General features: G+C 34.1%; 2 protein-coding genes across 3 annotated transcripts; both read right to left on the bottom strand.

Moving 5' to 3' along the window:
- Window positions 1-1,812: 1,812 nt before the first annotated feature.
- On the bottom strand, window positions 1,813-4,108 carry LOC145961450 (uncharacterized). Of its 2 annotated transcripts, XM_083081634.1 has the most exons (5): window positions 3,925-4,108; window positions 3,641-3,788; window positions 3,214-3,570; window positions 2,790-2,931; window positions 1,813-2,713 (listed from the first exon to the last, which is right to left on the bottom strand). In XM_083081634.1, the coding sequence occupies exons 3-5, from the start codon at window positions 3,423-3,425 to the stop codon at window positions 2,450-2,452; spliced, it is 618 nt and encodes a 205-aa protein (XP_082937760.1). In that variant the 5' UTR covers window positions 3,426-3,570; window positions 3,641-3,788; window positions 3,925-4,108; the 3' UTR covers window positions 1,813-2,449. The 2 variants fall into 2 exon arrangements, 1 of the variants encoding a protein (XP_082937760.1); XR_014435640.1 differs by having other exon boundaries at window positions 1,814-2,713; window positions 2,794-2,931; window positions 3,214-3,788.
- Window positions 4,109-4,164: 56 nt separating this feature from the next.
- LOC145961442 (uncharacterized) lies at window positions 4,165-6,522 on the bottom strand. Its single transcript, XM_083081607.1, has 7 exons — window positions 6,311-6,522; window positions 5,865-6,119; window positions 5,505-5,762; window positions 5,126-5,322; window positions 4,706-4,908; window positions 4,442-4,593; window positions 4,165-4,369 (listed from the first exon to the last, which is right to left on the bottom strand). The coding sequence occupies exons 1-7, from the start codon at window positions 6,311-6,313 to the stop codon at window positions 4,250-4,252; spliced, it is 1,188 nt and encodes a 395-aa protein (XP_082937733.1). The 5' UTR covers window positions 6,314-6,522; the 3' UTR covers window positions 4,165-4,249.
- Between the last annotated feature and the right edge of the window lie 20,148 nt (window positions 6,523-26,670).

The raw sequence follows: 26,670 nt of genomic DNA, 5'->3' as shown, positions 1-26,670 counted from the left end.
AAAAAGCGGAAAAATAAAATTATTTCGTCTATACGTCCTCTCATTGTTTGGAAGAGATTTTTAACTTGATGTTCTGCTGATATAAATCTTCGTAATAAAATACAGAGCACGACGATTATTATAGAGCAACAATACTTGGCCATTTCGCAAGAGATCAAAGAAATACAGCGATATATTATGTATACCCCTTGAATATCCATGCGTACCGCAATTAAATGTAAATTTGCCGCCCCCTTGTCTTGATTGATTCGCAAATGTCTTATAATGGGACGGCTAGGAAGGTCAATTCCACTGGTCGCGCGTTAAATATGCAATCTTGGGGATCATGATGGTCGGCTCTCGAACGAGGAGGTTTCGCATTACCGGCGATTTCGTTGGTAAGGCAATCGTCGCGACGCGAAGAGAGATATTAACCCTAAAGGATTGTAAATATCAATGCGTAATAAATTACGCTGAATAGTCGAGATTATAGGTGGCCGGCCGATGATTTTAACGGTAATTTTTGCGCACTCGACTCCGTCGTAATACTCTGTTATTAATACTTATTCCATCGTCGTTTCGTTCATGCGCATCGAAATAATAATATTTTTCGTAGAGTCCGTAAAATTGCATCCGCGGCGATCTCCTCCGAGGATGCACTCGCATACCTAGGAATCCGACATTTTTGCGCATCTCGTACTAGAACGCAAGCGTAATGGAAATTATATATTATTTGGTACTTTGACGTAATTTCTCTGCCATGTAATAGACGTCGGCAGTCATTAGAGCTGTGTGCTTTGAATCAACTATAACATTTCATATGCAAAAATATCATAATAGGCATCGCAAATGTTTAATCATCTTTCAAACGAATAATAGAAGAAACTACATAATAGTGAAAAATTACGAGAAAATTGCTTAACAGTTATTCATTGCATATTGGATCTTTATCGCATTAAACGACTAGCAGCTGACATTTTTCCGCATTATAAGAATATACGAACGATAATGTAAATTTGTAAATAATAGTTAGAAGTCCGCCAATCAAGCAGTTTAACTAATAAGTGATATAGACATGTAAGAGGTATAAAATGATGAATTGATAGTAGACAGCTTTCATAAATCCGCAATCTTATCTTAGATCGCGTCGTTAATCGTCTTGAATCGACAAATACAGACGCAACATTCCATTCCACGTACGTATTTTAAGCGATAAATTGATCGACCTAAACAACTCGTCAAAATGCTGACGCATGACCTGCCCGACATGACAGGCGTCATGGACCTCGCGTGTCCCGCTCAGCCGGTTTAATACTATTCGGTTACATGTATTATTCAATCAGCCAATAAGAAGGAAGACACGCGATTTATGCAATCTACGCGGGTGAAAGCTGAGGGATCTCAGCGTGGGTGGACACATCGCGCGTGAATCATCTTCGTTCTTAAATTATGAGTAAAGATGTTTGAGTATCAATAATGGAGAACTGTCGGCGAATTAAATCTTTTGGGAGAAATTTATCTCTCCCAAAATTAAATAGATACTCTTAGAAATTAATTAAAATAAACAATTTAAAATTAAATGAAATAAATTTAATCAATTTTAATTAAAAATATTTGCTAGACAAAAAATTTACACTTAGAAAATAATCATAAATTATATTTTTCCACAGGAATTGACTTAATTACGCTAAATCGTTGTCATGTGTGCATTTCTAACTAATTTTTCAAATTATTGTATATTATTATAAATTATATATTTCTTTTCTAATCACTACATTCTCGGCACTGGATAAAAATTTATAAACAATATTATAAGATATTTATAACAAATATGTATAGTGTAGAATTGTGATTTATTTGCTTCCTTGGGGAAACTGAATTAAGATTTTATACCAAGCGATGATTCATAAAGTCTACAGAAAATATCCCAATTAAATCTGGCTATTAGCGTATAATTTCGTTCCTAGCTGGGTGTCTACGATTGTTAATAGCTCGGTAATAACGAGCTCTTTACATCCAGACGTGCGGCTAGGAGGAGAGCCGGCTTACAAGCACTATATATAAAGCAATAAAAGTCGATTCACCTTCTGTATAGGCAATGATACATCGGTATTTAGCGCCTACGTAGAGTATAAAGAGCACATCTAGTACATACACGCGCATGTATACAACTTCGAGTTTTATTTATTTAATTTATTTTGAGTATCAAATAATCAATCATCAAATAGCAATTATTTTGATAAAATTAACACTTTATTTAAAAAATTTTTATATATATTTTTTAACTCTTGTCTTTTTACTTTCGACTTATATTTTTAATTGACACAAGATTTACATGTGATTTAAGTGACAAAATATTTTGAACGCTTATTAATACTTGAAGTTTCTGATAAATAAAATTGATGAAAACAAATTCTAAATAAACGACAAGTAACAATAATATATATAGATTATGACAAGCTTAAAATTCTCAAGCTTTATCGCTTACATTGGATATTGTTGAAGCGTCGCTAATGCTAGGATCTGTCATTTTTCGATCGTATAAATGGCTTGACTCACCGAAAAGCATGCTCTCTTTTTTACAAGCTCTCATACTGCATTCCATTAAAGTACTATCGCATTTTTTTAAGTCGCATTTGAATCCTAATACTCGTCTCTTTTTAAGGCTTTTGCCCAAAGATTTCATCTTTATAAAAGTATCTTTCGTCGTCTTCTTAAGAAGCGGCAAAACGCTCTATCGGAAGATATTTTTATTGAAATTTTTCAGTTCCCGCAAGAATATTTCAGCGATAAAGAGAAGTAGAAAAAACCTGCAATTTTTCTGACGTGTCTTTCATTGTTGTTCTTAGTTGGTCGGACAATTTTACCATTTTACCGGACTTTATATCAGATTGCTTTTGATGAAACGATGATTCACGCGATATTTGCGGTTTGTGATTCGATGTTTGAGCTCTGAAATATATATGTACATGAAATATAAGATACATATTTGTTATATCATTTTCGAATTAATTAAAAATAATTTCTCTATATTTATATAAAATATATAAAATTAAAAATTGTAAAAGTAATTAAGTTATTAATTGCTTCAAAAATATATAATTGTCTAAATCTTATTTTATTGATTATTTGTGTGTTATTACAGTTGGAATTTTTGAAAGAGACGACAATTAAATAAAGATTAAAATTAATAAATATTAGCAAAATCAATCGTTAATTAAACTATATGTATACCTATCTTTGTTCTCTCTGTAATGTGTACATGATTTTGAACATCCACTTCTAGAAGGAAATGATTTAATACTCCCTACGGGTTTGCACGACTCTGAACATTGCTCGTTCTCAATTATATTTTTCTTTTTCTTCGGAAACATTTCGGATGATTCATAATTCAAGATATAAACAGATTCATCGAAAGCTGTCGATTTTTTCTCTTTCCTCTCCATTTTAAACTTGAAGATATTTCTTGATTATTCTTATTATTCCGACAAAATTTTATCTTTGGTCGCTCGAATGTCTTGCTTCATCGGATGTAAATATATTATCTTTTTGAAGCTTTCAATCGTTTCAATCATTTCTGTTCTAGTCAATCTGTTTTATAATGTTGTCTTTATTGTCCTTTATATCGCTTGTAAAGTTCAACTAAGTGTCTAACTCGAACTTTTAAACGAGGTACTTGGAGTCGAAAGCGGAGGTCTCAGTACCGCTCGTTCGCGAAGAATCACAATGGTTTTCGAGCCCATTTTTAATTCGTTATCAATAGGAGCCGGACTCCTCGCTATTATAAGAATTTTCTCCATTTTATGTGTCTAAATTTAAAACAAAATATTAATTTTCTTGCATTTATATTCACACATAAGCTTAAAAGATATATCATTATATATCTTGATTAATAACGAATAAAGATGAACGAAAAGATAACCTAATTATCATCTGATTATTCACCTTATTATCATTATTCGATGAACGTGTGCATACATTCCAAATCTTTTTTCTAAAATTTCTGCAAAACTTAACAACACTACGATACGCGGTCGAAATTATGGAATATTTTACTTATGATAAAGTAAACGCAGATATGAAATCAACAAGCTGAATTTGAAAGTTGAACATTGCGAATCTCGATGAGTACAATCGATACATCCATAATATCTGATAACATCAAGGAGTTGAGAGAGACAAACGTAAAAATATAATTATTATATATTTTATATAAAAATCTTTGTACAATATCAGTAAAAGTATTTATATTTTTGAATATAATATAATATTAATCTCTGCTTTTAGCCTTTAAAATTTTTGTTGGAAATTTTTGAATGTGACTAATGCCTTTTTCAATGATCGTTTTCGTTCTTGGTTTATGATTTGCTATATTTCTAAATGAAAGTTTCTGAAAGCAGCAAATAATAATTGACAGATATCAGAAAATAAGATTTACAAATTAGATATAAGTTTTATTTACCGTGTTTAAATCTACATTTGATTCAAAATCGGCAGTGACAGCAAGCCTCTTACTTCCGGTATTTTCACTGCTATGTGTTTCTCGGGGCTTTAATCTATCTTCGAACATTGTTTGTGTGTTCTGGCCGTACCATATTTCTCTCGGTGGCACAACTGAAAATATAAGTTTGATATAGATTATTAAATCGCATTATTATTAAGAATCTCTAATATTAATAGTAATTTTCAATTTTAATTCTATTCTTTTTTTCAATCCATGTTTTACTATTTGACTTGTCGGTCCCCTTTTTTTTATCTGGAAATTGCATTTTGTCACGTATTTTTTTGGATCTAGGTAATCTGTCTGGAATCTTGTCTTCATCGCTTCTACCTTCTTGCCCTTCCGTCCAAAATTCGGAAGTAACAGTACTCTGTTTACTTGTAACAGCTCTTTTAGCGTATCGTTGAGGCGATTCGTGTCCGTCAGTACTAAAAATTATTCTTTTCAAAATATCTTCTCCAGAACATTTTTTACGTGTTAAAATTTAATGGATTTTATAATTATATCGATATGATTTTCAAATATTGTTTAAAATATAATACAAGAGAAATAAATACAAGAGCAATTAATGACTATACAATGTATATTAATTTAATATAAGCTGTTTAAAAAAACCGCAAATTATCTTAAAAGAATAAAATTTACCTAGCAACTTCAATCAACGTTGATGTTATATCGAGATTGTAATATGGAACTGTATAAGTATCTAAATATTCTTCCGCATGTTCCTTCCAAGAATCTGTATACTGTTCACTTCCCAATTCTCTCGAAGAAGTTCTGAAGTTGGAACCGCTAACATCACTTCTTTTTTGCGGTCTCACTGTCACAAAATGACGTGGAATCTGTCGAAGATTAAAAATGTTATAAGTATATACTTTAAAATTTATTTAGATTATTGCAAAATTATTATTGTAAAATTTATTTAGATTATTGCAAAATTATATACGATAGTTAAAAACATATTTATTTGATTTTTAATACGAAATTTTCGGTGAAAGTAAAAGATTAAAAGAAATTTTTGTACCTGGTCGGTCTCTTCTTCGAGCAACATTAACGTAACCGATGATCCATCCAAGACCCCATGGAGATGTGGCAATTTTTGTTGGCAACAATCAGTCGAACGCGCCTTTAGAAGTTTCCACCAAGAATTTTCATTTTCCAAAAATGTCTTTATCTTTCCCATTTCTCGTAAACAGTTCTCCACCGCCTCATGCACGTTTTTTACATCAATTATCCTGGCATCTTGCAAAGATTCCAGTACATCTTCCTGTTGAATCTTTCTCTAAATTTTAATACAGATATTTTATATGCGTCATGTTCCCTCAATTATCCATTGTTATTTTTGATATTTCTCAAGACGTTCACATTATTAATAAATTATCACCTTGTCACGTTTCGAGCATTCATCGAGATTCTGAGCGCTTCTCCTCGAATCCTGAATTTTATCTGCGATACGATCGACATGGTAGGAACGTGAATCAAGTTCGGATCTCAAATCTGTACCGACTTTCGCATTACATCTACTTGGCTCGCAGAACTCCCTTCGTCTCCTGACAGGCAATTTATAAAAGTTTTTCGGATTGCGTGAATTGAAAGCAGCCGGCGAAGTAAGACGAGTACAAATATTGCACGGAGGGTCCTGCAAAAAATAAAATATTGCATTTGGCAAGTTTACACATTGTCAGAGATTTACTTGTAACCACATATTTTCAATAATTAAGAATTTTTATTTGCAGATCTAAGAAAAGCTTAATATTTATATATTATTATATATTTATAATTTAATATGCATATTAAAAATTATCTAAAAATGTGTAATAAATTACATACCATCCAGGTTAGAAATCCTTTATATTTTTTTCAATGTTAATAATGCTGGTAATTTTATAAGACATCATTTCACACACACATATCTTATATACAAACGTATCCTCAAGTTATAGAACATATTTAAGCTTGCATGATTTGTTATCGTTTGATCGGAAATTTATTATAATGTTACATTACTTAAAATTTAAAGTATATATTTTAAAGAGTCTAGACATGAGTCTAACATTGTTTTTGTAAGAGAGAGAAACTTCAAGCAGTTATTGTAAAATAATAAACCATTTATAAAATCCAGAATAAATATGTCATTTTATTATAATAAATATTATATATAGATATTACATAATCTTTGCAGAATTTTAAGTCATTTGCATTTATAAATATACATATATACACACACACTTATATTATGAAGTATAAATTTAGTTTAATATGCCATGATATAATTAATTATATTAATTATATATTTATAAAAATAGATTCTTAGCGATTCACTTTTCAGTAAAAAAAGATAACATTCTCTGCTTTATTAAGGATCTACGATCTTCAATAGCATACGGTCACTCTAATGCGGATAATCTCTTTGGAAAGTAATCTAGCTGACTCATGTTGAAAAACGTTTGTCTTGTGAAAATTGCCTTTTCCATCCATCTCAGTGTCAGAAAACTTAAATGTTCCTTTTGCAACACAATGTAGATGCCCACTGTGTATAATAATAGCTCTTAAACTTATTTATTTCCTTTTTATAGACAACATAATGTAATATCATGCTCAACAAATTACGCATAACATTGTGCAATGCTAACAATGCTCAGGCTTCTCAGAATTCTCTAGCTCTTCTACACACACACACACAGTACAGGATACCTCTAAATATATTTCGCGTGCAATAGAGCGTGTTAAATATTTATAAAGGCAACGTTCCGAAAAATTGAAGCGTTATAATACAACGATCTATCTTTACGAGGGATGCATCGCAATTCAATGTTCCGCGGCGTGGAAATGCGGATTTAAATCGTAGATCAAAAAGTCAGGCACTGAAGTGGCAAGCTTGTAAACGCTTCGTTTACGCAGCAGCCCGAAATCGGGCGCGTTCTCCCTTGAAATCTTGCGCGACCGAGCCGACCCGCATAATTGCATTGTGACGAGAGCCGCAAGTCGCGCACGGTCGGATTCACAATGGATGAAATGGTGAAAATAAAAAAGTCAACGAGAGATCGTCGCCTGGATAAAATCAGGTCTTTCGAGAAAGAGAAAGTGTCGCCTTCCCATTCATTTGCAAAGGAGCGTGGCGCGCGGCACTATGGACAGTCGTAAATAGGATCGCTTTCCTACAACCGCAGGTAAGACGCGGCTCGCAATAGCGCCGAAATTGGATCATTCAGGTGCAAAGTAGGGTAAACCCACAATTCTTTTCTAATCTTAATATTCCCATCGATTTTTCGTCTATTCCTGCTGTCGACCTCCTTTAAGAACGGATTTCGACTGCACTGCCGTGAAATTCATTTCATGATCTCGTTTCCCTACCGTTGTCCTGATCCTAAACTCGATCGTCCGTGTAATTAAGTGGTAAAGGAAAATTCTTCATGGTACGCTCGCATATTCCGTATCTCTGTATATGTTAATTTAAAAATCGCGCAATTATTTTATGAGCGATATTGCTTCGACATTGTAATCTAGGAATCCCTACACGGAAAAAAGGACATTCTTGTTTTGAAAATATATTTAATTTTAACATGGAAATCTTGAAATGAGATTATATTGCGTTAATTAAAGAAAAATATAATTGTTTGAATAATTGCTTACTTGAATGAAGCCATTTTATATAGTTCAATCGAGAAAAATATATTCTTGTGATTTAAAATTTAATTTTCTTGAATGGAAAAGAAACAATGTTAGATAGAAAATAACATGTTTAAATCAAAGATTATAATTTTCTTGAAGTAGAATTAAATAATTATATATTCTTGAGGTGACAATTACAATATTAAAATAAGACTATAATATTGTTGAAATTGAAAATTATTAAATCCTTCTAAGAAGATTATAAATTGTTGCGTATATACGAAACAATGAACGCGTTAGTTTAAGTATATAAGTTTTGATTTGACACTTATTTTTTTTCTGTGAGTTTAAAGTATAATCGCGTTACACAGAAAAAAAAGGACATTTTCGTTTTGAAAATATATTTAGTTTTAACATGGAAATCTTGAAATGAGATTATATTGCGTTAATTAAAGAAAAATATAATTGTTTGAATAATTGCTTACTTGAATGAAGCCATTTTATATAATTCAATCAAGAAAAATGAAACAATGAACGCGTTAGTTTAAGTATATAAGTTTTGATTTGACACTTATTTTTTTTCTGTGAGTTTAAAGAATAATCGCGTTACACAGAAAAAAAGGACATTTTCGTTTTGAAAATATATTTAGTTTTAACATGGAAATCTTGAAATGAGATTATATTGCGTTAATTAAAGAAAAATATAATTGCTTGAATAATTGCTTACTTGAATGAAGCCATTTTATATAGTTCAATCAAGAAAAATATATTCTTATAATTTAAGATTTAATTTTCTTGAATGGAAAAGAAACAATGTTAGATAGAAAATAACATTTTTAAATCAAAGATTATAATTTTTTTAAAGTAGAATTAAATAATTATATATTCTTGAGGTGACAATTACAGTATTAAAATAAGACTATAATATTGTTGAAATTTAAAATTATTAAATTCTTCTAAGAAGATTATAAATTGTTGCGTATATCTGAAACAATGAACGCGTTAGTTTAAGTATATAAGTTTTGATTTGACACTTATTTTTTTTCTGTGTATAGGGGAAAGCCTTCTACGTCCACATTTATGAAAACGTTGAGATATCTTAGTGTTATATTACAAGAATATATCCATGACAAATGCCATATCTTTCAAGAACTGATATCCTCTCGTATTTAAACCCATTTTCATCTACGATTTTCTTGCTTTTAAAAATCGTCAGGGCGAAATAAAAGAAAGTATGACCGCGTTAAGGAAGTTTCACGGCAGGCACGTATGTAACGGGCGAAGAATGTGAGGCGCGCGCGATAAAATTCAGCTCGTAAATCTTCGTCGAGTGGATTGTTTGCGGACGTAGTTGGTGGATGCCCCGAAGAGGTTGCTCCATCCCGAAATTGGGTTATTCAAGTGCAAAGCAGAGCGTCGATGGCGGACGAGAGCGATTCCTCAACGTCCCTTCCACTTCGGAGAGGCCCTGAGTATTTTTTTTTTTGTAAAAAAATACGGATTTTTCGTTCATGACAACCGTGAAAATCGGAGGGTTAGTTTATGAATTTCCATGTGAAACGTTTCTCTTTTCAAAGCTCTGGTATCTTACGTTAATATCGTATTCTATTTCATAAATACGACGTGACCATCGTATTTTTTTCGATTTTTTACGCGAGTATGTTTCAAGTATCTGATGTACTTTTGGGTTATATCATCCGGATAATTTTAAAAATCTTTGAATATAATACTTTAGACAAAATTGCATTTTTCTTTTCATAAAATCATTTTGCATTATAAACACGCTACATTTCTCTGTATGTATATTATTTGCGTATTACAAGCGAAAAAACCTATATAAATGTGACTTTTCTTAATTAAATAGTTCTCATCTCTGATGAGTAAAATATGTAGTCATTAAGGCAATATTATATTTTTAAAAATAATGAGAAATTATTACGTAAATTCGTTCGATATCGTCATCTCTTTTTTCGTAGAATTTCGTAGGAAAAAAAATATCCAACTTTCCGTCGTAAATTTTAATCGAATTGAATTGTTGGCAAATATACATTGTGTTAGCATTCGCGTTTGCGGGAAAAACTGACCAGACTTTCTAAATCAGAGCATAAAGGAAGACCACCTAAGCATACCACTATAGAATGCGGTAACTATAAAGAGGCGACTCTACAACCATTTGTCGCGATATGGAACATTTCGCCGATTTTCTAACCGAGTTAACAGGTAGGACCAAGAACCAGATAAATGCACTGCGGGATTTTTTTATACATAGCGCTATATTGTATATTATTATATATGGAATTTTGAACAAAGCAAAACTGATTGTCTCTTACATCAAAAAGCGAAAAATCGGTCAAAATAGACTAATTGTTGCCTTTGTCGTAGTTTTTTCTTTGTCTCTTCTCTCAAAAACTTTTCTCCTTAACTAAAATGTTGGAAAAAAATTTTCTACCGTTTTTTCTTATTTCATATTTTTCCTTGGTAACTTAGAAAGTTTCGTGTCATTCAACAATTTTATAACATTCGACAAAATTAATTCGAATAACGAAAGACCATCAAATGCATTTCAATATGTAATGTTTTAATTTATATCATATTTTAAAGAGAGAATTTATTGGTCATAATTTTTTCTATATATTTTAAGACAACATGTGACGAAATATTGAAAGAAGTTTTTATAATAGACACTAATATTTTTTTTATATACGATATATTATATGATATCTCAATACACACATAAATCTGATCTCGAAATAGCTGCAGCTGAACTTGAATGCTCTGGAAGAAGCCAAATTTTTTCTATGGTGGCAATAAAAATATTTGTAACTGACAGATTTTTTTCTTTTGATATGAAATAAAACGAACAGATGACTTCCTTCCGTGCATCTTGTGAGTTTGAATAGAGACGACGCCGCGGATTTTCAAATTGCTTTTTACAATGCTGCGATTTCTTTCTTCATTTTTACCCAGGACACACGAATTATGTGTCACGGTCGTCGTGTTCGAAGACGTGCTGCTTGACACCCTTTTACGGCTTTTCCAAGAGATCCTCGCATCAAGAAGGCCCTTCTACGGATTTATTCGAGACAAAATCGATATATTGATTTCCAACATTCTCGCTTCGCGAGACATGTGAAAAGTGGAAAACTTGCAACGACACGAGCATCGCTGTCTCTTGGAAGGGTAGCACGACTTGGGTGGTCGCGCAAAATATGTCACCGCTATTGAAACATGATTTTAGCATGAGTAGATAGAAGCGCGATATTATTCGTATCATTTATATTCGCGCGTTTTATCAACACACGTAAAAAGCTGCATAGATTCCTGTAAGGTTTACATACATGATAAAAGAAAATATGTGTCTAGAACAGATTTCATCAGCTGTTCAACTATCTATCTTTCGTTAAACTGATCGCTCTGTGTAATTCATGTTTAGAAATTTAATTAATGACAAAATTTTTTTTAATAATTAAGTTTCATATACAAGATGTTATATAATCTATTTTAAATATTAATTTAAAAAATTATTAATATAATTATTAATATAATTATTAATATAATTATTAATATAATATAATTATTAATATAATAAAAGAATTATTAATATAATTATTATTAATATAATAACTATCTCTCGTTTATAATTTATTTTTAATATTAATTGAAAAATTCGCTTAATGATCAATATATAATCAACTTCAATATTAATTTAAAAAAATTATTTTTTGGATAATAATTATCTACGAGTATAATCAGGAGAGAACATATGTTAGAAAGCATCATATCTTCAAAAGCATCATATCTTTTAACAAGATCGCTTTGTAAACCGTGTAAAATCTGATCACCCTATTCGTAAGTCACGACGCGAATGATTTTGCCATGTTATACGAAATCATCGAGTGTGTCATCGCACCCGTATGAAATCGTCCAAGCATTAAGATCGCCCCAAGTCAATCGGGTCGCACCCGGCAGACAAGAAAGCTTGTAAAGCGCGCGTTCTGGGTGGCCGTACCACTTTGCCGTACGCGTTACGTTTCTTAATATTATGCGAACCACGCAGCTGTACGAGCTGTTGTTCCCCGATTGGGCTAGAACGAAAAAACGTCGGCGAGAAAAATCGCCGCGTCCGCCGAAAAAGGGCGAACGAAACGCACCATAAATGTCTTTCCAAAGCTTAAGCCGTATCCGTATTGGATGAAACTCTCGTAAAAAGACAAGTTTGCTTTTAATCAGGACAATATTACATATTAAATAATTTTGTAAAAAAAAGATATAATGCATTGCAATCTTGACAATCATATTTACTCCGAATTCTTTTTAGATCAATATTAAGTAAACAGAGAATTATGCGATCTTTTATCTAAGATCTTTATCTAAGATAATGATTTGACTGACTGTGAGATTACGAGATTAATTATTAAATATAGAAGATTAGAGATAAATTTTAAAATACATATCTTGTAAGTCGAAGAAAACAAATTCATTTGTTTTATCCAAGAGATCTAAATTTCTTCGCCTTTCTCTCGGCATGAGCATTTAAACGATGGGATATCGCTAGATCAGGGCCACCCTGAACGCCAAAAAGTCTTTGACTTGTGCGGTCCGTTTCATCCCAACACGACGAATGCATAGATCATCGGGTGTCGCTCTGTTTATACCACAAACGTCCAAATAACGTCGCCGACTATTCGGGATCTATTAAGTGCGGGTCTTCTCAAAAGATCTATATGGATGGAAGGGAAAAAAGGGGGCGCGCGCTGAATATACCTGGATCCAGCGCGTTCTAAACCGCCGGCCATTGATGTCACCGCGCTATACAGCCGGTGTCTCGTCTCTTGTTGTCTAAATATTTGAGCCATTTACAGGATACAATTTCGTGGATCATGGCCTCGTATAAGATCTGTTACGGACCGAGGTGCGATATAACACGCGCTTTTATTGTCAGCTTCCGCAAGCAGATGTTAAACTTGGTGACATTCAATATTTATGACTGATGTATTACGAGAATCTCGTTTGTCACAACTTGTTACAAATGTACACAGCATTTTTTACCGTTACATTTTAAAATTATATCCGGTCCATTAAAAAGATGAAAATATCTGAAGACATTTATTCTGCATACATTAAAATTAGCACTCTTGATTAGAGTTTTATTACATACCAATTTTCCTTGAATTAAACATATGGACGAAATTTTTTACACAAAAGATACGATTTACATGTAGCGATAAAATAAGTGCTATTTTCCAAATGCTGTGAAATATTCGATAACCGACCATTTAGAAACGTTTGAACGATAGCGATTGCCAGAGTCAAAGGGAGAACCGGGCCGAGCTGTACCTGATTTCGGACCTCGATCGAGTCTGTCAACTATTAATGTCACTGCAGAGAGTTTCGACAATATGTTTGCACTCTGCACCGGGGTGTGCCTACAACATGGTGCATAGTTACACGCTGCCCTCCTGCCCTCGAGAGAGCCTCTATTGATATCTATCTGGCGACACCGTAACATCCTTCTCTTGATCCGCCGACTGGCCTCACCGAAATTCTCTATTCGTTCGGCATCGTCGAAGGCCGGCCCGTCTTTTTCCACAACCGGTCCGACTTGGCGGACGCTGGCTCCTCGTCACGAAGAACCGCCATCAAAACGTCTCATTTTCGGATTGTCTCGTTTTAATCCCGACCTCCCGGTGACGTATTATCGGCGCATCAGCTACGTGAGAAGAATGGGATATTTTATTTTTATTAATAAATAGATTCAAAACGCGGTTTCTCTAATCTAGCAATCGCATGTTAGCATCTTCGCAGATTCTTAGCTCGCATGCTTTTTGCAACGTGATCATTTCAATATGCAGCTAAACGAGATATCCAAGAAGCAAAGTGCTAATATCGTTTGTACTTATCGCCCTCGAGATCGAAACATCCTCGTCCGTGAGATGATCTATCCGTTCGCAACATGCGTCGCACACACGCACAATCTCTCACACGCTCATTTTCCAGCGCGACGGCCGATGAATCCCCCTCCTTGGATGCTATGTATTCATTATCGCTCGCATGCAGGGGCGTACACTCCTAATGATTAGCAGTTGTTTGGTTACGCCCTGGCAACGGCAATTGCGACTTGGCAGAAGCACCTTGAAGCGCACCGACTTGTTTATCAAATTCGTATTAGCATCGCTTAGAGTTGTTGCTGTTGAATTATTCGTTGCTCATAATCAGCGCGATAACGAGGATGAAAGCTCCGAGAGAAATTCGAGGGATATTTAAAAATAATTAATAATAACACAGGTCTACAAAAAATGGGGTCATGATTGTTGTTGGGCAGCTGGGGGTCATTTCCGAAGTAATTTTCTGCGTAGAATCCGAATCCGAGGTCAGAATTGGCCCATCACGTCAGGATTTTGAGATATTTGAAGTTATATATTCGAAAAATGGCTTTTTGGGCTACTTTTGAGGTTATGTACAGGACGCACAAAATTTTTTAGCTCTTTTCTTCTAATTGCATCATTTAGTACTACTCTTTCCCTTCAAAATGAGCTGTCGAATGGTCATCTACGATTTTTCCTTGCAAAGTTACGGCCATTTTAAGATGACATGATGAATTCCAAACCCTGCGCCGTTATAGCCCAACAACCTCATGAGCATTCATATTAAACCTGTAAACTTTGAACTATAAACCCGAAAACCTGGACTGAAAACTGTATATATGGGTTTGATGGAGAATCTGAAATCAGATTTTGAAAATTCAAGATGGCGGATCCAATATGGTGGACAAAAATTTTAATTTCGCTCAAATTTGAACTGAGAACTGAAAACATGGATTTTTGGGGTCGCTGATCTGGAATCTGATTTCAGATCGACCTCAAACCCATATATACAATTTTCAGTCCAGGTTTTCGGGTTTATAGTTCAAAGTTTACAGGTTTAATGTGAATGCTCATGAGGTTGTTGGGCTATAACGGCGCAGGGTTTGGAATTCATCATGTAATCTTAAAATGGCCGTAACTTTGCAAGGAAAAATCGTAGATGACCATTCGACAGCTCATTTTGAAGGGAAAGAGTAGTACTAAATGATGCAATTAGAAGAAAAGAGCTAAAAAATTTTGTGCGTCCTGTACATAACCTCAAAGGTAGCCCAGAAAGCCATTTTTCGAGTATATAACCTCAAATATCTCAAAATCCTGACGTGATGGGCCAATTCTGACCTCAGATTCGGATTCTACGCAGAAAATTACTTCCGAAATGACCCCCAGCTGCCCAACAACAAAATCTTGTAGACCTGTGTAATTAATAAATGCTTCTGAAATGTCTGCGAATATATAAAAGCGAGCATGATCTTGTACAATATAATCTGTACAATATAATGATAAAAAAAACCTTAATAAATGAAAGATATTAATTTTATCTCCTGACAATTTTTAGAAGATCATGAATTTTCTGATGAAAAATTAAAAATGATGTATTTTTTATTAAATGCAATTTAACACAATTTCAATCGATCATTAAAATTACAAATGATCATAAATCAACATCTTTCCATTGGTGAACCGCAAATACAAATATCGTGATTAAAACACGATGCTTAAGAGAGAGAGAAAGAGAGAGAGCGAGAGCAAGTGACTTTGTAGATAAAATTGGAGAACAATTCCCTGTTTCTTTCTCTTTCTTTCTCTCGTTTGTCAAGTTAGAGACATTGCTGACAAGCGTTTAACGTGCACGATTTCAATGCTATTTATGCACGCGCGAATAGACGCTTCGTGTTCTAATTGTACGGCTTATTGATCCCCTGCCCTCCTTCTCCTCCTTTTTGTCCATTCATCGCAAACAACCGTTAATCACGCGCAATGTCGTTGATCTTTCGATGAGAAATACGCCTATTAACTTATTGACGTATCAATCCTTTTCCAACAAGAAGTGCGAGCGTCATAGATCGATTCCGCAGTTGCTTCTGGTGTTGCCTCCCGGTCACTTAATTTGCTGCAAGAATCTTGGAATTAATCTTGTAGTGAAAACTCACGAAAGTATATAAAAAGAAGCTTATCAAAATTAATAATAAATATAAATCATAATCATAATAAATTTACAGACATGCATTGTTGACAAAAAAATGTTTCATACCTAATATTTTTATTAATAATATTATTAATTACGTAAAACTCTTTAGCGCAATTTCATAATTATTATAAAAAATTACTTTCCCGTCTTTATTCCGTTTTATTTCCGAATGAATACGAGTTTAGATATGATTTCTTCAAGCTTGAGGACGTCAGGATCGACCACGAGGGTGCAGCAGCAACAGGAGTCGAGTCTTCCAGCCTCGAACGAGACATGGAGACGCGATTGGAAAAGCGACAGATGTGCTTTCTGTCGCTGAGGGGAGGGAAGAGAAAAGACCTCCATCGAATGGCGAGGGGGAGACCGTACATCAGCGGTCCCGTGTACTTTCGTTCCCACGCGACGCGCATTATGCGAGCGGGAATCTCCCTCCCGCTTATCGACAATCCGGATTCCTAACGTCATCTCTTTTTCCTCGTCGTCGAAATCGAAGGGTGGAGCGTTTCGCCAAAGGCGGATACGGTAATGCTCCCTAAAACATCTCCACCTTGTCCATGCGACAAAAGTGTTTTTACTCCCTCCTGATTATGCGACATTTTTCGCGAGAAAAATTGTAAAATCGCGGACAATCGATTTTCTTAAAAATTAATTGAATCGTAAAATATTTCTTAAAATAAAATTTCATAAAATATTCTTTTTATTGCAATCTTCTAACTCATTTTAAATTTCAAAATTTAAATTTAAATTACGCAATCTATTATTAGATAACTTTTGTATCACTTTAGTTTTGTAACTCTGTACCAGTAAAGTGCTCACTGATTTGAAATCTTGTCATTGCTTTCGTCAGTGACATTTTCACCGATTCAGTTTAAAAGAGCGCTGGAATCATTTATTCGGCGATATAAATCAGAATCTTTCGTAAAGGGTGCATAGAAAAAAAGGACATTCTTGTTTTGAAAATATATTTAGTTTTAACATGGAAATCTTGAAATGAGATTATATTGCGTTAATTAAAGTAAAATATAATTGCTTACTTGAATGAAGCCATTTTATATAGTTCGAGAAAAATATATTCTTATGATTTAAGATTTAATTTCCTTGAATGGAAAAGAAACAATGTTAGATAGAAAATAACATTTTTAAATCAAAGATTATAATTTTCTTAAAGTAGAATTAAATAATTATATATTCTTGAGGTGACAATTACAATATTAAAATAAGACTATAATATTGTTGAAATTTAAAATTATTAAATCCTTCTAAGAAGATTATAAATTGTTGCGTATATACGAAACAATGAACGCGTTAGTTTAAGTATATAAGTTTTGATTTGACACTTATTTTTTTTCTGTGAGTTTAAAGAATAATCGCGTTACACAGAAAAAAAAGGACATTTTCGTTTTGAAAATATATTTAGTTTTAACATGGAAATCTTGAAATGAAATTATATTGCGTTAATTAAAGAAAAATATAATTGTTTGAATAATTGCTTACTTGAATGAAGCCATTTTATATAGTTCAATCAAGAAAAATGAAACAATGAACGCGTTAGTTTAAGTATATAAGTTTTGATTTGACACTTATTTTTTTTCTGTGAGTTTAAAGAATAATCGCGTTACACAGAAAAAAAAAGGACATTTTCGTTTTGAAAATATATTTAGTTTTAACATGGAAATCTTGAAATGAGATTATATTGCGTTAATTAAAGTAAAATATAATTGCTTGAATAATTGCTTACTTGAATGAAGCCATTTTATATAGTTCAATCGAGAAAAATATATTCTTATGATTTAAGATTTAATTTTCTTGAATGGAAAAGAAACAATGTTAGATAGAAAATAACATTTTTAAATCAAAGATTATAATTTTCTTAAAGCAGAATTAAATAATTATATATTCTTGAGGTGACAATTACAATATTAAAATAAGACTATAATATTGTTGAAATTTAAAATTATTAAATCCTTCTAAGAAGATTATAAATTGTTGCGTATATACGAAACAATGAACGCGTTAGTTTAAGTATATAAGTTTTGATTTGACACTTATTTTTTTTCTGTGTGCGTTTCGCGGGATCGCATCGTCGATTTTTCTCGCTTGAGAAACGGCCGCCGATACTTATAAAGCGCCTTTGGGTTTCGTTACGGGTATAATGGCGCCCGCGTTTGTCAAAACACGTCAAAACACAATCCCGGCCACGAAATCATCCTGCCAGGGTCCAGTCACGCCCCGCGATACATCCACGTCCCCGTGGATCATTTAGGCGGGCTTCAGGTATACTTCAGGTATATCGAGAGAAAGGGAGAATAGCGCCTCGTTCGCGCGTACGACCCTTGTTGCCGAGTCATTCGGGCAACATTATTCTCCTACGAATTCGGAAAGTAAAAATCCTCGCGCTCGCTTCGTAATGATTCAGCTCGATGTCGACGAAGCTCACGTTGCTGTCCGCCTTCTACGATTAGATTCGTGACAACAGCAAGCGCGAGTTGTAAAGCCACGAGTGATCGAGAGATCAATCTTGCACACAATCTGTGTGTATAATGACGTCGCGACATTAGTTAGGATGTTGTTGACGAGATATGAATAATATCTGCCAACCCATTTTCTCTTTAGAAAACTATTCTTAAAGATATTGAAACTGGAAAATATAAAGAGACAATACGAGTTCAATATTAACTGATAATTAAATGATAATTAAATTACATTACATTTGAAAAACCCATCTCTTCAAAAAGTTTATCGATATAAAAGAATAGCTGACTTTCGAAAAAGTAAAACGAAAATTTAACGGATAAATTTCTTTTTATTTTAACGCTAGATAATTGATCCCTCACAGAGAGTTCATTATTAACGCGCGCATAATTATACATATTGATAACGAAGCATAATTCATTAAAATAACACACAGTGCGCTTAATACAGAGTAAAGAAATTTCCAACGCGGTGATTAATTGTCAATAATTAATTAACTCTCAGATAATGCAGGCGAAGCCGTATCAACTTGTCCAGATTGGCATCGTCGGGCGCATTAATATTAACAAGATTCATGAAACCGCAACTTCACGCGCCGGTCGAAAGGGGAGAGAAAGTTAAAGAGCGAACGCGAATTTACAGCGAACCGGTTGCGTGCTTAATTACGGGCGAACGCGTTAATGATAATCGCGCGGCGATCAGGCTGTAACTTATAAGTTTATAACGCTACTCGCGCAATTTGACGTAATCCCTCTCGCGTGGTTCCACGAACCATGTGGCCGCGCGCCCCCGCCCGAGCCTCGCACACGCTCGGGGGATCTTGACTTTATTTATGCAACGACACTCGCGTGTCGTCTTATCGGCCGATTAGGAGGAGCGTTATTAGGTGACAGAGATCGCGTGGTTAAGCGGCATGGTAGCCGGGACCGCGGTAATGTTCAGCAGTCACGTTACCTTGTCGCGAGGAGGGAGGAGACCGGGAAAATTCACGAGGAATCAAGCGCTCGTTATTCACAGACGAGACGCGCCGCGAAAAATCACGGATCTGTGATAAGGATGAGGGATGTCCCGACGAAAGGATGTCGTTTCGATTCCGAAATCCACGGATCTCGCTGTCGCGTCGACAGCTTTTCTTTCGGGAAGAATATCGCACCGCTGCTCCTACTTAATTGCGCGTTTAATTACTCGGCTACCGTTGCACGCAGCTACCGGTCGAGAGGGTCCCTCCCTCGCGATAACTTACGCCGCGATCGCGAACGCGATAAGGATCCTCCGCCGCTCGAGTGTAAACGGCGAAAGAGGAGTAATCCCGCGATGTGATAAGCGCATTTTGCGGGTGTGTGTTTCCAGGAGATTCGGTTCTACAATGTACGCACGTTTTTTAAGCTCGCCCCACGAGGCCCCACGAGAAAGATTAATTAGCGCGTTCGAGAAGCACGTGAGCCGGAATGACAAACAAGACGTCTCTCATGGAGTAATTTCAGATTCAACTACAAAGACCTCGATCAATCTGATCAAACAGGGATCAGAAGAAATAATGAGTATTAAGATAAGAATTCTTATACAAGAACAACCAGTATTTATAGATGAATAATAAAAAAGATATCATGCCTTCTCGTTTAATTTCGAATATTCTCGTATGAGATTTCTCAAAAAGGATTTATTTCATAAAGAAATATGCAATTTAAAATATGATAAGCTTTTATACAGGTATTTTTTATTTATAGGTGAATAATAAAAAAACAGTATTTATAGATGAATAATAAAAAACAGTATTTATAGATGAATGATAAAAAAACAGTATTTATAAATGAATAATAAAAAAGATATCACGCCTTCTCTATTAATTTCGAATATTCTCGTATGAGATTTCTCAAAAAGGATTTATTTCATAAAGAAATATGCAACTTAAAATATGATAAGCTTTTACACAGGTATTTTTTATTTATAAATGAATAATAAAAAAGATATCATACCTCCTCGTTTAATTTCGAATATTCTCGCACGAGATTTCTCAAAAAAGATTTATTTCATAAAGAAATATGCAACTTAAAATATGATAAGCTTTTATACAGGTATTTTTTATTTATAGATGAATAATAAAAAAATAGTATTTATAGATGAATAATAAAAAAGATATCACGCCTTCTCGATTAATTTCGAATATTTTCGTATGAGATTTCTCAAAAAGGATTTATTTCATAAAGAAATATGCAACTTAAAATATGATTAGCTTTTACACAGGTATTTTTTATTTATAAATGAATAATAAAAAAGATATCATACCTCCTCGATTAATTTCGAATATTCTCGCACTAGATTTCTCAAAAAGGATTTATTTCATAAAGAAATATGCAACTTAAAATATGATAAGCTTTTATACAGGTATTTTTTATTTATAGATGAATAATAAAAAAACAGTATTTATAGATGAATCATAAAAAAGATATCACGCCTTCTCGTTTAATTTCGAATATTCTTGTATGAGATTCCTCGAAAAGGATTTATTTCATAAAGAAATATGCAACTTAAAATATGATAAGCTTTTATACAGATATTTTTTATTTATGATCAGGGCGACGAATTAAGCTTCAAAACTTCATTCAAAACTTTATAGAAATTTTCTGAAATGTGTCTATATAATAGTATAAAAATAATTTATCACGAATTTAGATGCTTTTTCCTTCTAGCAAAACCACATAGATTCTGTCCGGCTATTCTATTCGGCACCGAATGGATTACAGCACGAGACTCGTTCATCGTGTCACAACGCGACCAAAGAGGTGCGAAAGACGACGGTATATAAAAATGACGCGAAAGGAACGAAAGGCGACGGCATGATCAATACGCTAACGAGCCAAGCCGGTGCATTATGTGCATACATACACATACACCCACCTAACACATACATTGCTACGCGTGTTAACATTTAATACTTCCGCGAGCAACCTCAGCGACGAGAAAAGTGACTGCGTTTTATCGCCGCTTTTTTCGTCCCTTTTGGCATAATAAGGCTCAGGTGCGCCTTGATTAGAAGAGGCGGAAGTCCGCGAAATGGCCTGCCGATGGTTTCTATGCCGCGACTCTTAACCATTGTGATTACATTAGTGTAATAGTGCGACTAATTGCTTTTAATTCGACACTCGTCGGAAGATTTGTATAAAACGCGACGAGCTCCGACGGGGCTTCGCAGAAGCCATAAGGTTTTTACCGTTGTAGCTTCTTTCTACAAGAATTATTACCTTGTCAGAGATTTTATAATTTTATATTTTAATATTTTATTTTTAATATTTTTAATATTTTATACTTATAAACTATATTCTTCTATTCTATATATATTTTATACAAATTTTTATCCAATTGTTTTTTTAAAAAAAATTCGCAAGAAACTGCAAATAACAAATGATAACATTTGCCGCAATTTGTAGTCGTAATTAAATTGTACAGGCTTATTGAAATTTTCTCATAATTGATGATTGTAATACAGACGATAGGATCGGATGAAAAAAAGAGGCACATTTCTCAGAAGATAATTATATCAGATACGCTCGACATGTTCGTATAATTAAGCAACGTAATTCAAACGTCCGCGGACACATGGCTCGTCTCTTTTTGCAGCCGGCAATTTCGCCAATTTCTCACATAAGCCTTAAACGTCGCAATATCTTATAATGTACAACGTACTCTCCGGCCACATACCGGTGATCGGAATCTGTACACTTGTGTTCTGCGCCGGACTAAGACGGTCAGGATTCTCCGCGAGCCACCAATAAAAGGACATCTGTCTCGCGAAGTCCATTCGTCGCGCTAAACGTCGCAAATGGCACGCGTTCCATCTGCCAACAATGAGATGATGGATGCGTCCCGGTAGAATAGCGCTTTAAGCGCATAAAAATGTTACACGGATGTATCAGCAGCATCTCTAATGTTGCTACCTGAGAGGATTTATTCAATTGCCATGTTTATATTTTTATTTGTTTCATAAAAAAATACATATATTTTTCATACATTCATTATAGGGTATATTATGCTTTTGTACTCTGTTTATAAACAAAGTCATAATGACATCTTTAATTACATTGATAATTAATATATATTATATAATATATTATATATATTATTTGGTAATTATTATATAAAGTTAAATTATAATGGAACAGCATAGAATAAAATATTGCGAAAAATATATCGCAAGAAGGTTACACGAAAAAATACATGCGAAATATTACATCTAATCGTTCTTACAAGTTTCTGAACAGGAGATTAAACTGCCTGCGCGTGTCTGAAATCGCACTGTCATTACGGCATGCAAATTTTTCGTCGTTAAGCGACTCGCACGAATTATGAGAAAATTGCGCGCGAACCAACGAGTATGGCGACGAAATTCACGCGTTGTTGTCGCCATGTGCGGGGAGGGGTGTGAGTATATGTACACACGGGGAAATTTGATTTTGTTGTCGGCTTACAATACTCAATTATCCCGTAGATGGACCGAGACGTAACATCTGCCGTGGAGAATCCGCCCCATCTTCCCCAGACTCGCCCTCCACCGCTAACTGCTTGTTTCTCCCTTAAGGGATGGAGGCGAGGCGAATTCATGGACACATTAAGCTCAGGGCACAAAATGACGGTGTATTCATTATCGGAGACGAGGTTGTACCTCCATTACATGTACTTGCGGTGAAATTTCGGAGTATTACAATTTCGTTACTCGCATCCGATTGTTAATCAAGTGTCTATTTAACCCTTTCGTATTCCTCCGGGATATATGTCCCTACGAAAAAAATCATAACTTTTAAACAAATAATCCTATCGACTTTTACCTTGGCTTGTTTTAAAGAAGAAGGTTCGAGCTACATGTAAAAAAATCACGCACTTTAAAATGTAATGTTTACAATAAAATATAATTATCTAAACTTTGCGAAAAATCAAATTTTTAGAGAATGAAGATTAACCATATATTAATCGAAAAATTATGGAATTTATGCGCTAATTATAAACTTAAAGTTTTATTTAAACGCGATTACAACTTTATTATGATAAATATTATAATATTTTATATGTGTAATCAAAGTAAACGACGCGTGCGACGGGCATCCAAGTCTCGCGGCAGATGCGCGGCTTGCAAAAAAAAGTGTATAACAACGTTACGAATCGAACATGTGTGTGTGTATGTATATTCAGGAAAAAACTATATTTAAAAAATATATATTTAAAATAAATTAATATATATTTTAAAAAAATAAAATTTAAGGTCATATTTTAAATATATTGATATTTAAGCTTTTCATTGTCGCCATCTTGAATCTGCCATTTGAATTTAAATTTTGATGGTAAATTTGGACCCCTAAAAACCTATAAAACTGTCTTTATATGAAACACATCTCTTTTGCGAAAGCCGGAGGTACGAAAGGATTAACGGAATTTGCGATGCGCGGTTAAAGCATACCGTCGGTTTTACGACAGCAAAAGAGAATCGATCTCATCATTCGAAATGATCGGTAACATCGAATATAATATATAATGAATTTTTTATTATTCCGCTCCTCTTCATTTATACTTTACACATTTTTACGATATTAATTTTTCATTTATTTATCTCATTGATTTTATTTTTCGATAATAAAAGTTATCTCTCGATATAAAAAGCGATAAATACACACTTATATGATATATTTTCCCTTCTCTTTCTCCTATTTAATCCCTACCAAATTCTCTTTAGTCAATAATTGGTACGGGGAACAAAAAGAAAGTGGACGAGAAGGCGGCACGAAGGAAGCATCTCGGCGATTTAGCCGTCGAAGTGATACGTCTATGTTTAAGAAACGATTATGCGTGGGCAAGTGAGAGAAGGAAGAGGGGGAGGGGGAGAGAGAGAGAGAGAGAGAGGCTAAGGCCGAGAGCGTATGCCTAACGCAGTAAGGCGCCGTGGAAGTGTTGATCCCATAACAAACTCAATCCAGCCGCGTGCGTAAAAGCTTCATTTAACCGGCGCTGCTCTCGACGGATAGCAGCATCTCGTTGCATCGCCGCGGCCAGCGTGTCGGTGTCGGCTCGTCAAGGTGGTGCTGGTAGAATCTTTCCCGTCCGGGTGATCAGATTTGATGGACCGATCGTTACGGGGATATAATTACTTGACGAGAGCCGAAGGCTTCCTCGCGCACACACATGCGCTCCGGTCAATATAAACACACGCACACATTTATGTACATCCCCATTATAACAGTATTTCTGAGTACACGTGCATTATTATTTTGTAGATGTATTTTTATAATAGTCAAATACATGCATATGTTTGTCTACAAAATTAGATGTTAATTCGACTAGGTTGAATTTCGTTAATTAATTTAATTAATCATAATCTATATATAATAAATTTATTTGGAGGGTTCTAACAATTTAACTTTAAATCCAATAAAATTTTTTCGATATGTCATATTGTAATTATAACACGATAAAATATATTAAATAATTAGAATTTTTTTATTTTGATCAAGAAAAAATTACAAGAAATGATTATTTTCTCTCCTGTATTCGGAAAAAATTATTTTTTAATTATGTTATTGTGATAGAAACGTAACTCGTAATTACATAAGTGCAAACGCATACACTCAAACACACATGTATTAACGCATATGCGTGCCACGTAGACTGGACGATCTCTCGGGCCCACAACCGGCTCCTCGCCCTTCCAGAAGCCCCCCTCCTTCCTTCGTTCTCGCCGACCTTACGCGTACACCTCCTGCTCCCCTTCTGCCATCCTCTTTTTATCCGGTCTCCCAGTACATGGGAGGAAACATGGCCGCATGCCTCTTCACATGGGCCAAACAATGGCGGATACACGGGCCCCAGTCCGTTATTTGCCCGCTCGATGAAGTAGAGCTCCGACTACACAATGCTTTAAGTTCTTTTTTTTCTATATCCGCCTTCTTTCTCGTTTTCACATTTTCTCTCTTTATTGGCCCCCTTTTCGTTGTCCTATGCCATCTGTTTCTGAATTTCAATGCTTGGCTATGAATTTTGAAACATTTAACATTCTTCGATTGAACGAAATCAATTATGTGCTATTGTTTATCATTAATTTTCAAAAGAATTATTGTGTCAACAATGCATATTATAATTTTTTCTATTCTTGTACATTATTATTTAACAAAAAAGTGATAGAGGTATTTATATTTTAATTTATATTTTAGTTCATATAAGAATGTATGCGTATTTATAAAAAGTATTTATTTAATTATCATAAACATATCTTTAGCTGCAAAATATATTTAATTATTTGTGTTTTATTTATTCCTTATTTATCTGAAAATTGTTTATGATATTAATATTTTATTTTTATGTTTTTTATCATCTAATTAATATATATTAATTTATTTAAAGTGCTTCGATATACATTAAATAAATGATGTTTTTATACAAATTGTAATCCACTTTCTCAGATAAAAGAATTCGAACAAACCGTTATACGATTTTCGAAGGTGATCAGTAACTTATCCGCAGTTTGCATCAGATAATGGCGGACGGCACAGGATCCAGTCTCTGTCTACCAACTCGTGTTTCGATGAAGTAGAACTCGAGTCGCATAATGTGGTGAACCGTCCCTCTCCTCTTCTCTCCTTTTCTTTTATTCCTGGTCTTCTGTATTCGCGGGGTGCCGACTATCTTGGGGAACTCAGACTCGCACAGACACACGAGTTAAGTGAGACGTGGGTAACTTATATAAGAAACGAGAAATCATAGCAGAGTCCAAAGAGAGAAATTATGTCACGCGTTCTCTCTCGTTGAAAAAAGTATAAATTCATCGCACGCATGTATAAAATTTTTAGTACGTATCTCTGATTTTTTTCTCCAATTTACTTTCTTTCAACATAATACATTATTTTATATGATATAATATTTTATAATACCACATCTTTTATTATTGTAAATTTGAGAGGATTTAGAATTTTATTTAATATCATTAATTTTTTGCTATTTTATCAATATATATTAAAACGTTAACATAACACATTAAGACGTATTCTTTACAAATGCATCGTAAAATATACATG

This window comes from Camponotus vicinus, unplaced genomic scaffold (assembly GCF_025532165.1).
Source record: "Camponotus vicinus isolate PSW18456_S1 unplaced genomic scaffold, iyCamVici1.0 SCAF_11, whole genome shotgun sequence".
Classification (NCBI taxonomy): Eukaryota; Metazoa; Arthropoda; class Insecta; order Hymenoptera; family Formicidae; genus Camponotus; species Camponotus vicinus.
Note: the sequence above shows the minus strand (reverse complement) of the source record. Positions and strands in the feature narration are given on the sequence as shown.

Coding starts and splice junctions, on each gene's coding strand:
- LOC145961450 (XM_083081634.1), bottom strand. CDS start 3,425: ATGGAGAGGAAAGAGAAAAAATCGACAGCTTTCGATGAATCTGTTTAT. Junction 2,932..3,213: donor TACAGAGAGAACAAAGATAG/GTATACATATAG, acceptor TATATATTTCAG/AGCTCAAACATCGAATCACA. Junction 2,714..2,789: donor ACACGTCAGAAAAATTGCAG/GTTTTTTCTACT, acceptor ATCTTCCGATAG/AGCGTTTTGCCGCTTCTTAA.
- LOC145961442 (XM_083081607.1), bottom strand. Junction 5,323..5,504: donor TCGAAGAAGAGACCGACCAG/GTACAAAAATTT, acceptor AATCTTCGACAG/ATTCCACGTCATTTTGTGAC. Junction 4,594..4,705: donor GGGGACCGACAAGTCAAATA/GTAAAACATGGA, acceptor TTATATTTTCAG/TTGTGCCACCGAGAGAAATA.